The following is a 13,564-nucleotide window of genomic DNA, read 5'->3' on the forward strand; positions in this document are numbered from 1 at the left end:
TTTGGGGATGAGGTTTTTTTCTTGGATGTGTTTGCTGTATACTGGGGCCTCATGTATGGTGAAAGTGGAGGGTGGTTTGAGCTGCCCCATCCCCGTCCATAGGGGTATTAGGCAAGGATACTCAATTTCAGGACAGCTATATTGTCTGGCAATTGAACCAATGCTCTGTTTTTAAGAGCGAGGCTTACTGATTTCTCTGAGCCAGGGGTTATGAAGGATCCTACGACAGTACTGTCTGAGTATGCAGATGACCTGACAGTTTTATTCTTTTATTAGATTGGATGAAGACTTTTTTTTTCTTTTCTAGGCTCCGATGTCTTTCAAAAAAAGATCTGGGAGGGTGGTGTAGTGGAGAAGGTGTGTGCCAGATTGTCTAGGTGGAAATGGGTGCTACCCCAGCTGGCTTATAGGGGAAGGGTGCTGGTGCCAATAACCTAGCCACCTCTATCCTGTAGCACAGACTAATGGTTTTACAGCCACCGGGGGGGCCTGATACAACAGCTTCAGAGGACCCTTTTCAATTTATTTTGGTCTGGACAACATTGGACTAACGCTGCAGCCCTGTACCTGCCACTGCATGAGGGTGGGCAAGGCTTGGTGGACATTTCTTCTAGGATCATGGCTTTCCGGCTTCAAGCAGGCCAGAGACTGTTGTACACTGAAGGTTCAAGCAGCCCAGAGACTGTTGTACAGTGAAGGTTCAAGCAGCACAGAGACTGTTGTACAGTGAAGGTTCAAGCAGCACAGAGACTGTTGTACACTGAAGGTTCAAGCAGCCCAGAGACTGTTGTACAGTGAAGGTTCTAGCAGCCCAGAGACTGTTGTACAGTGAAGGTTCAAGCAGCACAGAGACTGTTGTACAGTGAATGTTCAAGCAGCCCAGAGACTGTTGTACAGTGAAGGTTCAAGCAGCCCAGAGACTGTTGTACAGTGAAAGTTGAAGCAGCCCAGAGACTGTTGTACAGTGAAGGTTCAAGCAGCACAGAGACTGTTGTACAGTGAAGGTTCAAGCAGCCCAGAGACTGTTGTACAGGGAATGTTCAAGCAGCACAGAGACTGTTGTACAGTGAAGGTTCTAGCACCCCAGAGACTGTTGTACAGTGAAGGTTGTAGCTAGGTCGATGCACCATACATATTGATGAGGAGAGCAAGCTAAGCCAAGCACCTTCCGCTTAAAGCTAGAGGGGCTTGTCTGGCCTGATATCTTTCTATGAGTCTGTTAGGCAGGCTTGGAGAGTTTTCAATATGTCCCGTAAGGCCGCACGCCACCAGGGATGTGGTTTTTTAAAGTTGTGGATAAAATACCCATAAAGATACCTCACAAAAAAATTACTCCATTAAGATACTACTTGAGTAAAAGTCTAAAAGTCTAAAGTGCTTGGTTTTAAATATACTTAAGTATCAAAGGTAATGTAATTGCTAAAATATACTAAGTATCAAAAGTAGAAGTAAAAGTATAAATTATTTTAAATTCCTTACATAAAGCAAACCAGACAGCATCATTCTTGTTTTGTTTAATTTACGGATAGCCAGGGGAACACTCCAATACTCAGACATCATTTACAAACGAAGCATGTGTTTAGTAAATCCGACAGATTAGAGGCAGTAGGGATGACCAGGGATGTTTCTTGATAAGTGTGTAAATTGGACCATTTTCTGACCTGCTAAGCATTCAAAATGTAACGAGTACTTTTGGGTGTCAGGCAAAATGTCTGGAGTAAAAAGTACATTATTTTCTTTAGGAATGTGGGTGAGGTAAAGTAAAAGTAAAATTATAAATAGTAAAAGTAAAGTAAAGTACAGATACCCCCAAAAATGACTTAAGTAGTACTTTAAAGTATTTTTACTTATGTTCTTTACACCACTGCTTTTTTATAGTCCCGTGCTATGGGTTCAGCCAGCCTACGTTCATTGCCTGTTAGGTGTGGGGTGTGTACCAAGCTGGGTCATCTGATGCGGAGTAGGAGCAGATCGTTNGGTGGAAGCAGCAGATTTCGCGGTGCGTTTTACGCAGCCAGTGGGATTTCATGGGAAGTAGGTATGAACGGCATGTAGATGGAGATGGAACTGGAGCAACTCCTGCTACAAGTCAGGGCCAGGGGCCCCTGGAGACAAAGCCTGGTGTCATAAGACCCTTTACAAAGTGCCTGGGGCCAGAAAACAGAGGTGTTGTTCAATACTAGTGATGGAAGGTTAAATTGATGGGGTGTGGAAGAAACAGGGCCAGGCTTGTGAGAGACATAGAAGGTGTGTGTGTGTGCGCGCGTGCATGTGGGGTGTATGTGGCATGCATGCAGGCACGCATTTATGTGTGCACCATACCGTCGCAGGTAAAGTCAGGGTTAGCCACGTCCTGGATGGGGATCTCCTTGAGGAAGGCAGGTTTCTGGCAGCGAGGGTTCCCACTCACAACCCTGGTCTTCTTTAGCCACAGACCCAGCCAGGCCAGGTGGCAGTCACACACATAGGGGTTGGACAGCAGGTTACTGAGGGGAGAGAGAGAGAGAGAGAGCGAGAGAGAGAGAGAAAAAGAGAGAGAGAGCGAGAGAGAGAGAGAGAGAGAGAGAGAGGGAAAAAGAGAGAGAGAGAGAAAAGAGAGAGAGATAAAGAGAGAGAGAGAAAGAGAGAAAAAGAGAGAGAGAGAGAGAGAGAGAGAGAGAGAGAGAGAGAGAGAGAGAGAGAGAGAGAGAGAGAGAGAGAGAGAGAGAGAGAGAGAGAGAGAGAGAGAGAGAGAGAGAGAGAGAGAGAGAGAGAGATAGATAGATAGATAGATAGATAGATAGATAGATAGATAGATAGATAGATAGATAGATAGATAGATAGATAGATAGATAGATAGATAGATAGATAGATAGAAAATGTGTCAGTACATGACAGTCAGACTCACTTGGGTTTCAGGTTTGTAACCTTTGACAAGACCAGTGTAGACTAGACTAGGTGAGCTGATCACTGAAGAGGACAATACACACTGAGTCATCTAGTGACCTGTATTTGACCTGGGAAATGGTGGGAAGAAATTATACCTAGCATTGAGATGCCATTAGTGGTGTTTAACTTTTCACCCTCGAGTGAGTCCCACTTAAGCACCCGTAGACACAGTGACAGATAGTAAGAGCAGAGTCGAATGTGCCTCCAGGGATGACTCACTCAAGTCCAGATGGGAAGCGGTTCAGTGTGTGTCCCTGTGTGTGTGTAGGACTGCAATGTGGGGCCGGTAGTGACTGGAAGGCTAACCCAGCCCACAGTTTACAGGGATAAGCTGGGAAGGCCTTTCTTTTTTGAGAACAGAAGAGCTGAGGCGACTCCTGTGCTATCAAAGCCCACAGTGTGGATTCATTATAGGATGTTGACCTTACAATGCACCGTCATCCACCCGGCCTCACCGCAGAGATTTGGGTCGTTCCACGAAATGGATACCTATTGATTCCCTTTGATATGTTAAGTGGAAATCCACCAATATTGAATTGAAAAGCCTGTTACATGTATATTGAATGAATTGCACTAATACAGACCACATGGAGATTTCAATGAATGCGAAGTGCCAAAATTCAGCGTTTTGACATGTCCCTCCGTCAAGCCCCGTGTCCCTTCTGGGAAGATTTCAACCCACTTGTTCCCAACATTTATCCAGGTTTCACCATCATTTTAAAAAGGCCTAATTATTTGGCTGCTTTAACAAAGTCCTTTCTGAATATTATTATCTATATTAACGCGATTAGTGATGAATTGACGTCTGTTCAAGGCCAACCCTGTTATTCAAACAATTTACCCCTTAAAAACGCTTTATCATTCCAGCAAGTTGAATGATTGACAGCAGGTGACATCGTTCGGGTCCTCCGAACAGCATGATGGAAAATGGAAGTTAGACTTCTCTCTCTTTTGGTCTATTTATACTTGTTTTTATCATCTTTGACTGAGGTGGTCGAGCTCAACACCAACCCTGTTCACTCAATTAATGTCAGGAGAAAATGTGATTTGATTTAACTTTCATCATGTGTGGGACATTATGTAAAATTCCCAATTTCATGAACACCATGTGGTCCCATGCTCCTTCACTACATATGGAGTAATGGCCGATCTTCACCTCAAACCTTCACTAGTTTGATATGTGAGTGTATTTGTACAATGAGAAAATGTTGGATTTTTATCTCAAACATGCTTTTAAACAATAGTTAGACAGTGACATAAGTGTCAGTAACACGGTTGACAGACAGTGTGGTACGAGTGCAGATAAAATGCTTTTAGTTCATAGGACTGTAAATATGGTTTTCCGTAGGCGAAACAAATCTACCATGCAATCGAATGTTGATATTTGAAAGTATTTTTTTAGTTTGCATGTCTAAAAGGCACCCCTTTCGTGGAATGGCCCATTTAACGCCATACGTTCTGTCTTCCCCCCCCCGCCATAGAGTTGGATTTGAATCATTACTTGTTTACCCCCCCCGGTAAACAAAGTATTGTCATATGTATTTACTATGAGAAGAGAAAATAATGAGAAAATACATTGTCCATTGCTTTGTATCTCCAGGCAGGCAGATGCTTTTATAAAGCACAATAACACAAGTAACAGAAAAGTACAGAACAGTTTAAGCCCCCCCCCCCCACAGAGTAACCTCTGTCCTGACTGTTGCCTTTACCCAACTGGTCCCACCCACCGGAAACACTTGCTGCCTCCCAGCTCTAATTTAGGCCTGAGAGAGGAGAAAAGAAGAGAGAGATCAGGAGGCCGCTCTGGCTCAGCCTGATTGACTGTTTCTCTGCTGCACTTGTACACTGGGATAACAGCTGGCCAAACACAGTGCTGTGCTGCTGCCTGGCCTGGCCTACTCTACGCAGTGCTGGTTCACAACCCAGACGGTATTTTTAGGCGGGCCGCACTGAAACGGATCCGGCTGTGTCAGCCGCAGGGTAATTAGAGAGCTGGCAGACCACAGCAGCGCTTTCACTCTCCTCTCCCTCCCTCTCCGTGAGAGTCAGGAGGGAGGTGGAGGGAGAGAGAGGGGGAAAGAGAGGGAGGGAGAGAGAGAGGGGGAAGAGAGGGAGGGAGAGAGAGAGAGAGAGGGGGAAAGAGAGGGAGGGAGAGAGAGAGGGAAAGAGAGGGAGGGAGAGAGAGAGGGAAAGAGAGGGAGGGAGAGAGAGAGGGGGAAAGAGAGGGAGGGAGAGAGAGAGGGAGAGAGAGAGGGAAAGAGAGGGAGGGAGAGAGAGAGAGGGGGAAAGAGAGGGAGGGAGAGAGAGAGGGAAAGAGAGGGAGGGAGAGCGAGAGGAAAAGAGAGGGAGGGAGAGAGAGAGAGAGGGGGAAAGAGGGAGGGAGAGAAAGAGGGAAAGAGAGGGAGGAGGGAGAGAGCGGGAGGGAGGGGACAGCGAGAGAAAGGGAGGAAGAGGGAGAGAGCGGGAGGGACATCGAGAGATAGGGAGGAAGAGGAAGAGGGAGGAGAGCGAGAGCAGGAGGAAGGAGAGGGAGAAAACTCTGGCATTCTAAACATGAACATGACTCCGTGTACGGGTTGCATGTGAGGTGCTGGTGGTGCACATCCGGAAATGTCAGCCTCTAATCTTTTATTCATCTGATAAATGTTCAGTTATTAATACATCCTCTCCTGGGTGGCGATGGGTACGAGGCATAACACTGACTCCCACAATGTCTTTTCAATAGCAGCATTAGGTCTCTTCACATGTCAATACCGATCACATCTGACAGTCTCATCTCAGACGTGACATAACTTCCTCGCTATCGACGAAGTATTGCACCGTTTCAAATCATGTTCCACTGCAATGTGAGTCGATATTTGTAGAGCAGCCAAGAAGGACAATTCTCATGCTGTTGCTAGTTTTGGAAAGATACAACTATATATTTTGACGCTTCAGAGGGCGCGGGGCGCATATAGCAGACTATGTGTAGCTTGATAGCAAGGGTCGAGAGACTGAGACAAAATGAAATTGTAATTACCCAGACCATCTGCAAGCACTATTCTAAACCCATAGAGAGCTGTGATTGCAGATAAAACACTGGATGTTGTCTGTCTCTCCAGACTGGAATGTGTCAGTACTAGAGAGGACGGCGTGATCCCTCAGACGGTCAGGTGGTAGGAAGAGCGGCGGGAGAGGACGGCAGGTAGCCTAGCGGTTAAGAGTGCTTGGCCAGAAACGGGAAGGGTCGCTGGTTCGAATCCAGAGCCGACTAGGCGAAATATCTGCCGGCGTGCCCTTGAGCAAGGCACTTAACCCTAGTTGCTCTGGATAAAAGTGTCTGCTAACTGAATACAATGTAAAAACCAATGTAAAATGAGGAGGCGGAACAGAGTATGGATAAGGTGGAAGACAGGTGGGGAGAGAAGGAGGGAGGGAGATGAGGCTAACATGGAGAGGGTGGTGATCACACAGACAATCAGGTGGTGGATGGAGAGAGAGATGGAGAGAGAGATGGAGAGAGGGATGGAGAGAGAGATGGAGAGAGGGAAGGCTTACATGGTGGATGGAGAGAGAGATGGAGAGAGAGATGGAGAGAGAGATGGAGAGAGAGATGGAGAGAGAGAAGGCTTACATGGTGGAGAGGGAGTGCAGTGTAGTGAAGGCTCCCGGGGCGATGGTGGAGATCCGGTTGTCGTAGAGGGACAGCAGACGTACAGAGCTCAGGCCTGTGAAAGTGGTGTTGTCCACACAGCCTATCTGGTTACTCCTCAGCATCCTGTTGTGGAGACACACACACAAACACACAGAGCGAGAGCATGGTGAGATGGGGAACATAGGAACACTGTGGCACAGATGATCAGCAGAACTAGGAGTTCTTCCTGAATCCATGACCTGACTAGGTAAAACTACAAGCCTGAGTTCTACTGTAATCTCTTACAGCCTGTCTACTGAATGAGAGCTGCTCCTAAACAGCATTGAAGTGAGCTGCTGTGTTGTGAGACTGTTAGACTGCAGTGTAGACAGGTGTTGAACATGCCTCCAGCTCTGGGGAGGTGTGGTTGGGGCCAACGGAGGCCCATATTCTCAACACATCCAGAGAAGCCCAGACCTAATCAGGGTCTGGTATAATCCAATGTTAGTGTGACTAGAAGTGTTTTGGCCCAGAAGGGGAGTTTGATTTGGTCCGGGCAAGTGTACAGTGGCTTTGGGGACCCATGGAAGGGGAAGAGAGGGTGGGGGGTGGAAGGGGGAGCAAAAGTGCCCTGCCAGCACTCATTAGTGGTTTTGGGGGGGGTGAGAGCCAAAGGAGAGGTACGGCACAGAAGGCAAGCTCTGGGGACCATCCTGGGTCAACTGTCCACATCTGCTGCCTGGCAGAGGGCCTGTGTGGGGCAGATGCTGCCTGGCTGCCAGGGTTAGGTTAGGCAGCATGGCACGGCACCCCAACCCAGAGAGCGAGGAGGAGGAGGGGGGGGGATGCGGTGATGATGAAGTTGGGAAAGAAGGGGTAGGGGTGAGAAAGGAAGAGGAAAAAGCCCAGGGGAGGGAGGGAGTGAGTAGTGCACCCCGGCTCAAAACAATCAGGGCTTTCAAACTAAAGCCACTGGGAAGAAAACGTTAAAAAAGAAACCGGGGGGAATGCCAAACCAGAGCCTGTCTGTGATGAAAATGTGAAAGCAGCAAATTCAGCATTAGGCTCTGACAGGCAGGGATCTGAAACAGGCCAAACTCAATTTGGGACCATGCTCCTGGGATTTAAAAGCCACTAAATTCAATATTGCAGGACCATATCCATTTCATGTGCGCCCATGCTCGGCTCTCTCGACCCCCCCCCCCCCAAGTTTGCTTCATTAGGGCCAAAGAGGCCCCCTCAGAAAGCCCTTTCTGGCATCAGTTCGGCTATAGAGCATGAATTGTTTGCTCTGTTTTGTGTCTAAATAGGTGGCTATGACTGTGCATCTAATCTGGAGAGAGAGCGAGCGACAGAGAGAGGAGAGAGAGAGAGCGAGAGAGAGAGAGAGAGAGGAGAGAGAGAGAGAGAGAGAGAGAGAGAGAGAGAGACATTGTGTGGTTGATGTGACGTCAGTGGGCCTGTTGTTTTCTTGGGGACTTGCGTCAGTTATCTTCTAAATATTATTTCCCAGAATTAACTCACTCATGAGTATCTAGACATCTGTTTAGAGAACGGGTATATGTTACATAGCAACTACTGTCTGTTTGGGAGTGTGTGTGTGTGTGTGTCTGTGAATGTTTGTGTAGTAATAGGGAATACATTGTGTGGGCACGGTATTTGTGGGCACGGCATTTGTCACATGCTTCGTAGACAACAGTGAAATTCTTACTTACGGGTCCCTTTCCAACAATTCCAACAATGCAAAGATATAGATGTAAAAAAAAAAAAGAATAGATTCATAAGATGTACGCACGCACAGCTAGCTATATGGCTTACTGTAATGATACTATTATTATGATATTAATGTATATTATTATTAGCTACGTATTAATAAAGTTTGTGATGAATTACTGTCACTACAGCAAACTGACCGCTGAAGAGGGCCATCACTATCTGGCCAAGTTGCCAAAGTCAGAAGCAGTCTAGTTCTACAATTTCTCTACTTCTAATCTGATTTTAAACCTAACCCTAACCTTAACCACACTGCTGGACTTATTTCCTAACCCTAACCTTTAATCCACCACTGCTGGACTTATTCCTAACCCTAACCTTAAACCACACTGCGGACTTATTCCTAACCCTAACCTTAACCACACTGCTGGACTTATTCCTAACCCTAACCTTAACCACACTGCTGGACTTATTCCTAACCCTAACCTTAACCACACTGCTGGACTTATTCCTAACCCTAACCTTAACCACACTGCTGGACTTATTCCTAACCCTAACCTTAACCACACTGCTGGACTTATTCCTAACCCTAACCTTAACCACACTGCTGGACTTATTCCTAACCCTAACCTTAACCACACTGCTGGACTTATTCCTAACCCTAACCTTAACACACTGCTGGACTTATTCCTAACCCTAACCTTAACCACACTGCTGGACTTATTCCTAACCCTAACCTTAACCACACTGCTGGACTTATTCCTAACCCTAACCTTAACCACACTGCTGGACTTATTCCTAACCCTAACCTTAACCACACTGCTGGACTTATTCCTAACCCTAACCTTAACCACACTGCTGGATTATTCCTAACCCTAACCTTAACCACACTGCTGGACTTATTCCTAACCCTAACCTTAACCACACTGCTGGACTTATTCCTAACCCTAACCTTAACCACACTGCTGGACTTATTCCTAACCCTAACCTTAACCACACTGCTGGACTTATTCCTAACCCTAACCTTAACCACACTGCTGGACTTATTCCTAACCCTAACCTTAACCACACTGCTGGATATTCCTAACCCTAACCTTAACCACACTGCTGGACTTATTCCTAACCCTAACCTTAACCACACTGCCTGGACTTATTCCTAACCCTAACCTTAACCACACTGCCTGGACTTATTCCTAACCCTAACCTTAACCACACTGCTGGACTTATTCCTAACCCTAACCTTAACCACACTGCTGGACTTATTCCTAACCCTAACCTTAACCACACTGCTGGACTTATTCCTAACCCTAACCTTAACCACACTGCTGGACTTATTCCTAACCCTAACCTTCAATTAAGAACTAAAATGTATTTTGAATAGTTGTAATACATGAAATACATTGGACATTTTACGATATAGCAGCTTGGCCATCTAGTGGGAACCCTGAAGNGTGTGTGTGTGCACCTACAGGTCTGTGGTGTGTGTATATGTGTGTGTGTGGTGTGTGTGTGCTCCTACAGGTCTGTGGTGTGTGTGTGTGCTCCTACAGGTCTTGTGGTGTGTGTGGTGTGTATGTGTGGTGGTGTGTGGTGTGTGGTGTGTATGTGTGTGTGTGTGGTGTGTGTGTATTGTGTGTGTGTGCCCCTTACAGGTCTCTGGTGTGTGTGTGTGTGTGCCTCCTACAGGTTAGTGGTGTGTGTGTGTGCTCCTACAGGTCTGTGGTGTGTGTGTGTGGTGTGTGTTGTGTGTGTGTGTGTGTTGTGTGTGTGTGTGTGTGTGTGTGTGTGTGTGTGTGTGTGTGTGTGTGCTCCTATAGGTCTGTGGTGTGTGTGTGTGTCCTACAGGTCTGTGGTGTGTGTGTGTGTGCTCCTACAGGTCTGTGGTGTGTGTGTGTGTGTGTGTGTGTGTGTGGTGTGTGTGCTCCTACAGGTCTGTGGTTGTGTGTGTGTGTGCTCCTAAAGGTCTGTGGTGTGTGTGTGTGTGTGTGTGTGTGTGTGTGGTGTGTGTGCTCCTACAGGTCTGTGGTGTGTGTGTGTGTGGTGTGTGTGTGTGTGCTCCTACAGGTCTGTGGTGTGGTGTGTGTGTGGTGTGTGTGTGCTCCTACAGGTCTGTGGTGTGTGTGTGTGTGGTGTGTGTGTGTGCTCCTACAGGTCTCTGGTGTGTGTTGTGTGCGTGTGTGTGTGTGTGTGTGTGTGTGTGCTCCTACAGGTTAGTGGTGTGTGTGTGTGTGTGTGTGTGAGGTGTGTGTGTGTGCTCATACAGGTCTGTGGTGTGTGTGTGCTCCTACAGATCTGTGGTGTGTGTGTGTGCTCCTACAGGTCTGTGGTGTGTGTGTGTGTGTGTGCTCCTACAGGTCTGTGGTGTGTGTGTGCTCCTACAGGTCCGTGGTGTGTGTGTGTGTGGTGTGTGTGTGTGCTCCTACAGGTCTGTGGTGTGTGTGTGTGTGTGTGGTGTGTGTTGTGTGCTCCTACAGGTCTGTGGTGTGTGTGTGTGGTGTGTGTGTGTGCTCCTACAGGTCTCTGGTGTGTGTGTGTGTGTGTGCTCCTACAGGTCTGTGGTGTGTGTGTGTGTGGTGTGTGTGTGCTCCTACAGGTCTGTGGTGTGTGTGTCTGTGTGTGTGGTGTGTGTGTGCTCCTACAGGTCTGTGGTGTGTGTGTGTGTGGTGTGTGTGTGTGCTCCTAAAGGGTCTGTGGTGTGTGTGCATGTGTGTATGTGGTGTGTGTGTGCTCCTACAGGTCTGTGGTGTGTGTATGTGTGTGTGTGGTGTATGTGTGGTGTGTGTGTGCTCCTACAGGTCTGTGGGTGTGTGTGTGCTCCTACAGGTCTGTGGTGTGTGTGTGCTCCTACAGGTCTGCGGTGTGTGTGTGTGTGGTGTGTGTGTGTGCTCCTACAGGTCTGTGGTGTGTGTGTGTGTGTGTGTGTGTGTGTGCTCCTACAGGTCTGTGGTGTGTGTGTGTGCTCCTACAGGTCTGTGGTGTGTGTGTGTGCTCCTATAGGTCTGTGGTGTGTGTGTGTGTGTGTGTGTGTGTGTGTGTGCTCCTACAGGTCGGTGGTGTGTGTGTGTGTGGTGTGTGTGTGTGCTCCTACAGGTCTCTGGTGTGTGTGTGTGTGCTCCTACAGGTTAGTGGTGTGTGTGTGTGTGTGTGGTGTGTGTGTGCTCCTACAGGTCTGTGGTGTGTGTGTGTGTGTGTGTGTGTGTGGTGTGTGTTTGCTCCTACAGGTCTGTGGTGTGTGTGTGGTGTGTGCTCCTACAGGTCTGTGGTGTGTGTGTGCTCCTACAGGTCTGTGGTGTGTGTGTGTGGTGTGTGTGTGTGCTCCTACAGGTCTGTGGTGTGTGTGTGTGTGTGTGTGTGTGTGTGTGTGTGTGTGTGTGCACCTACAGGTCTGTGGTGTGTGTATGTGTGTGTGTGTGCTCCGACAGGTCTGTGGTGTGTGTGTGTGTGTGTGTGGTGTGTGTGTGCTCCTATAGGTCTGTGGTGTGTGTGTGCTCCTACAGGTCTGTGGTGTGTGGTGTGTGTGTGTGTGCTCCTACAGGTCTGTGGTGTGTGTGTGTGTGTGTGTGTGTGGTGTGTGTGCTCCTACAGGTCTGTGGTGTGTGTGTGTGTGGTGTGTGTGTGTGTGCTCGTACAGGTCTGTGGTGTGTGTGTGCTCCTACAGGTCTGTGGTGTGTGTGTGTGTGTGTGGTGTGTGTGTGTTTCCTACAGGTCTGTGGTGTGTGTGTGCTCCTACAGGTCTGTGGTGTGTGTGTGTGTGTGGTGTGTGTGTGTGCTCCTACAGGTCTGTGGTGTGTGTGTATGTGTGTATGTATGTGTGTATGTGTGTGTGTGTTCCTACAGGTCTGTGGTGTGTGTGTGCTCCTACAGGTCTGTGGTGTGTGTGTGTGTGTGTGTGGTGTGTGTGTGTGCTCCTACAGGTCTGTGGTGTGTGTGTATGTGTGTATGTATGTGTGTGTGTGTGTGTGTGTGTGTGCTCCTACAGGTCTCTGGTGTGTGTGTGTGTGTGTGTGGTGTGGTGGTGTGTGTGCTCCTACAGGTCTGTGGTGTGTGTGTGCTCCTACAGGTCTGTGGTGTGTGTGCATGTGTGTATGTGGTGTGTGTGTGCTCCTACAGGTCTGTGGTGTGTGTGTGTGTGGTGTGTGTGTGTGCTCCTACAGGTCTCTGGTGTGTGTGTGTGTGTGTGTGTGTGGTGTGGTGTGTAATGTGTGCTCCTACAGGTCTGTGGTGTGTGTGTGCTCCTACAGGTCTGTGGTGTGTGTGTGCTCCTACAGGTCTGTGGTGTGTGTATGTGTGTGTGTGGTGTATGTGTGCTCCTACAGGTCTGTGGTGTGCGTGTGTGTGTGTGTGGTGTGTGTGTGCTCCTACAGGTCTGTGGTGTGTGTGTGTGTGTGGTGTGTGTGTGCTCCTACAGGTCTGTGGTGTGTGTGGTGTGTGTGTGTGCTCCTAAAGGTCTGTGGTGTGTGTGTGTGTGTGTGGTGTGTGTGTGTGTGCTCCTACAGGTCTGTGGTGTGTGTGTGTGTGGTGTGTGTGTGTGTGCTCCTACAGGTCTGTGGTGTGTGTGTGTGTGTGGTGTGTGTGTGTGTGCTCCTACAGGTCTCTGGTGTGTTTGTGTGTGTGTTTGTGTGTGTGTGTGTGTGTGTGTGCTCCTACAGGTTAGTGGTTTGTGTGTGTGTGTGGTGTGTGTGTGCTCCTACAGGTCTGTGGTGTGTGTGTGCTCCTACAGGTCTGTGGTGTGTGTGTGTGTGTGTGGTGTGTGTGTGTGCTCCTACAGGTCTGTGGTGTTTGTGTGTGTGTGTGTGTGGTATGTGTGTGCTCCTACAGGTCTGTGGTTGTGTGTGTGTGGTGTGGTGTGTGTGTGCTCCTACAGGTCTGTGGTGTGTGTGTGCTCCTACAGGTCTGTGGTGTGTGTGTGTGTGTGGTGTGTGTGTGTGCTCCTACAGGTCTCTGGTGTGTGTGTGTGTGTGTGTGTGTGTGTGTGTGTGTGTGTGTGTGCTCCTACAGGTTAGTGGTGTGTGTGTGTGTGTGTGAGGTGTGTGTGTGCTCATACAGGTCTGTGGTGTGTGTGTGCTCCTACAGATCTGTGGTGTGTGTATGTGCTCCTACAGGTCTGTGGTGTGTGTGTGTGTGTGTGGTGTGGTGTGTGTGTGTGTGTGTGTGTGTGTGTGTGTGTGTGTGTGTGTGTGTGTGGTATGTGTGTTTCTCCTACAGGTCTGTGGTGTGTGTGTGCTCCTACAGGTCTGTGGTGTGTGTGTGTGTGTGTGTGTGGTGTGTGTGTGCTCCTACAGGTCTGTGGTGTGTGTGTGTGGTGTGTGT

General features: G+C 48.3%; 1 protein-coding gene across 1 annotated transcript; it reads right to left on the reverse strand.

Moving 5' to 3' along the window:
• Positions 1 to 2,052: 2,052 nt before the first annotated feature.
• LOC116371443 (slit homolog 2 protein-like) lies at positions 2,053 to 6,861 on the reverse strand. The gene is made up of 2 exons (XM_031820313.1): positions 6,542 to 6,861; positions 2,053 to 2,486 (listed from the first exon to the last, which is right to left on the reverse strand). The coding sequence occupies exons 1-2, from the start codon at positions 6,796 to 6,798 to the stop codon at positions 2,306 to 2,308; spliced, it is 438 nt and encodes a 145-aa protein (XP_031676173.1). The 5' UTR covers positions 6,799 to 6,861; the 3' UTR covers positions 2,053 to 2,305.
• Positions 6,862 to 13,564: the final 6,703 nt, after the last annotated feature.

The sequence above is a fragment of the Oncorhynchus kisutch genome, unplaced genomic scaffold, assembly GCF_002021735.2.
Source record: "Oncorhynchus kisutch isolate 150728-3 unplaced genomic scaffold, Okis_V2 scaffold3234, whole genome shotgun sequence".
In the NCBI taxonomy this organism is placed as follows: Eukaryota; Metazoa; Chordata; class Actinopteri; order Salmoniformes; family Salmonidae; genus Oncorhynchus; species Oncorhynchus kisutch.

Coding starts and splice junctions, on each gene's coding strand:
- LOC116371443 (XM_031820313.1), bottom strand. CDS start 6,798: ATGGATTCAGGAAGAACTCCTAGTTCTGCTGATCATCTGTGCCACAGT. Junction 2,487..6,541: donor CTGCACTCCCTCTCCACCAT/GTAAGCCTTCTC, acceptor CTCTCCCCTCAG/TAACCTGCTGTCCAACCCCT.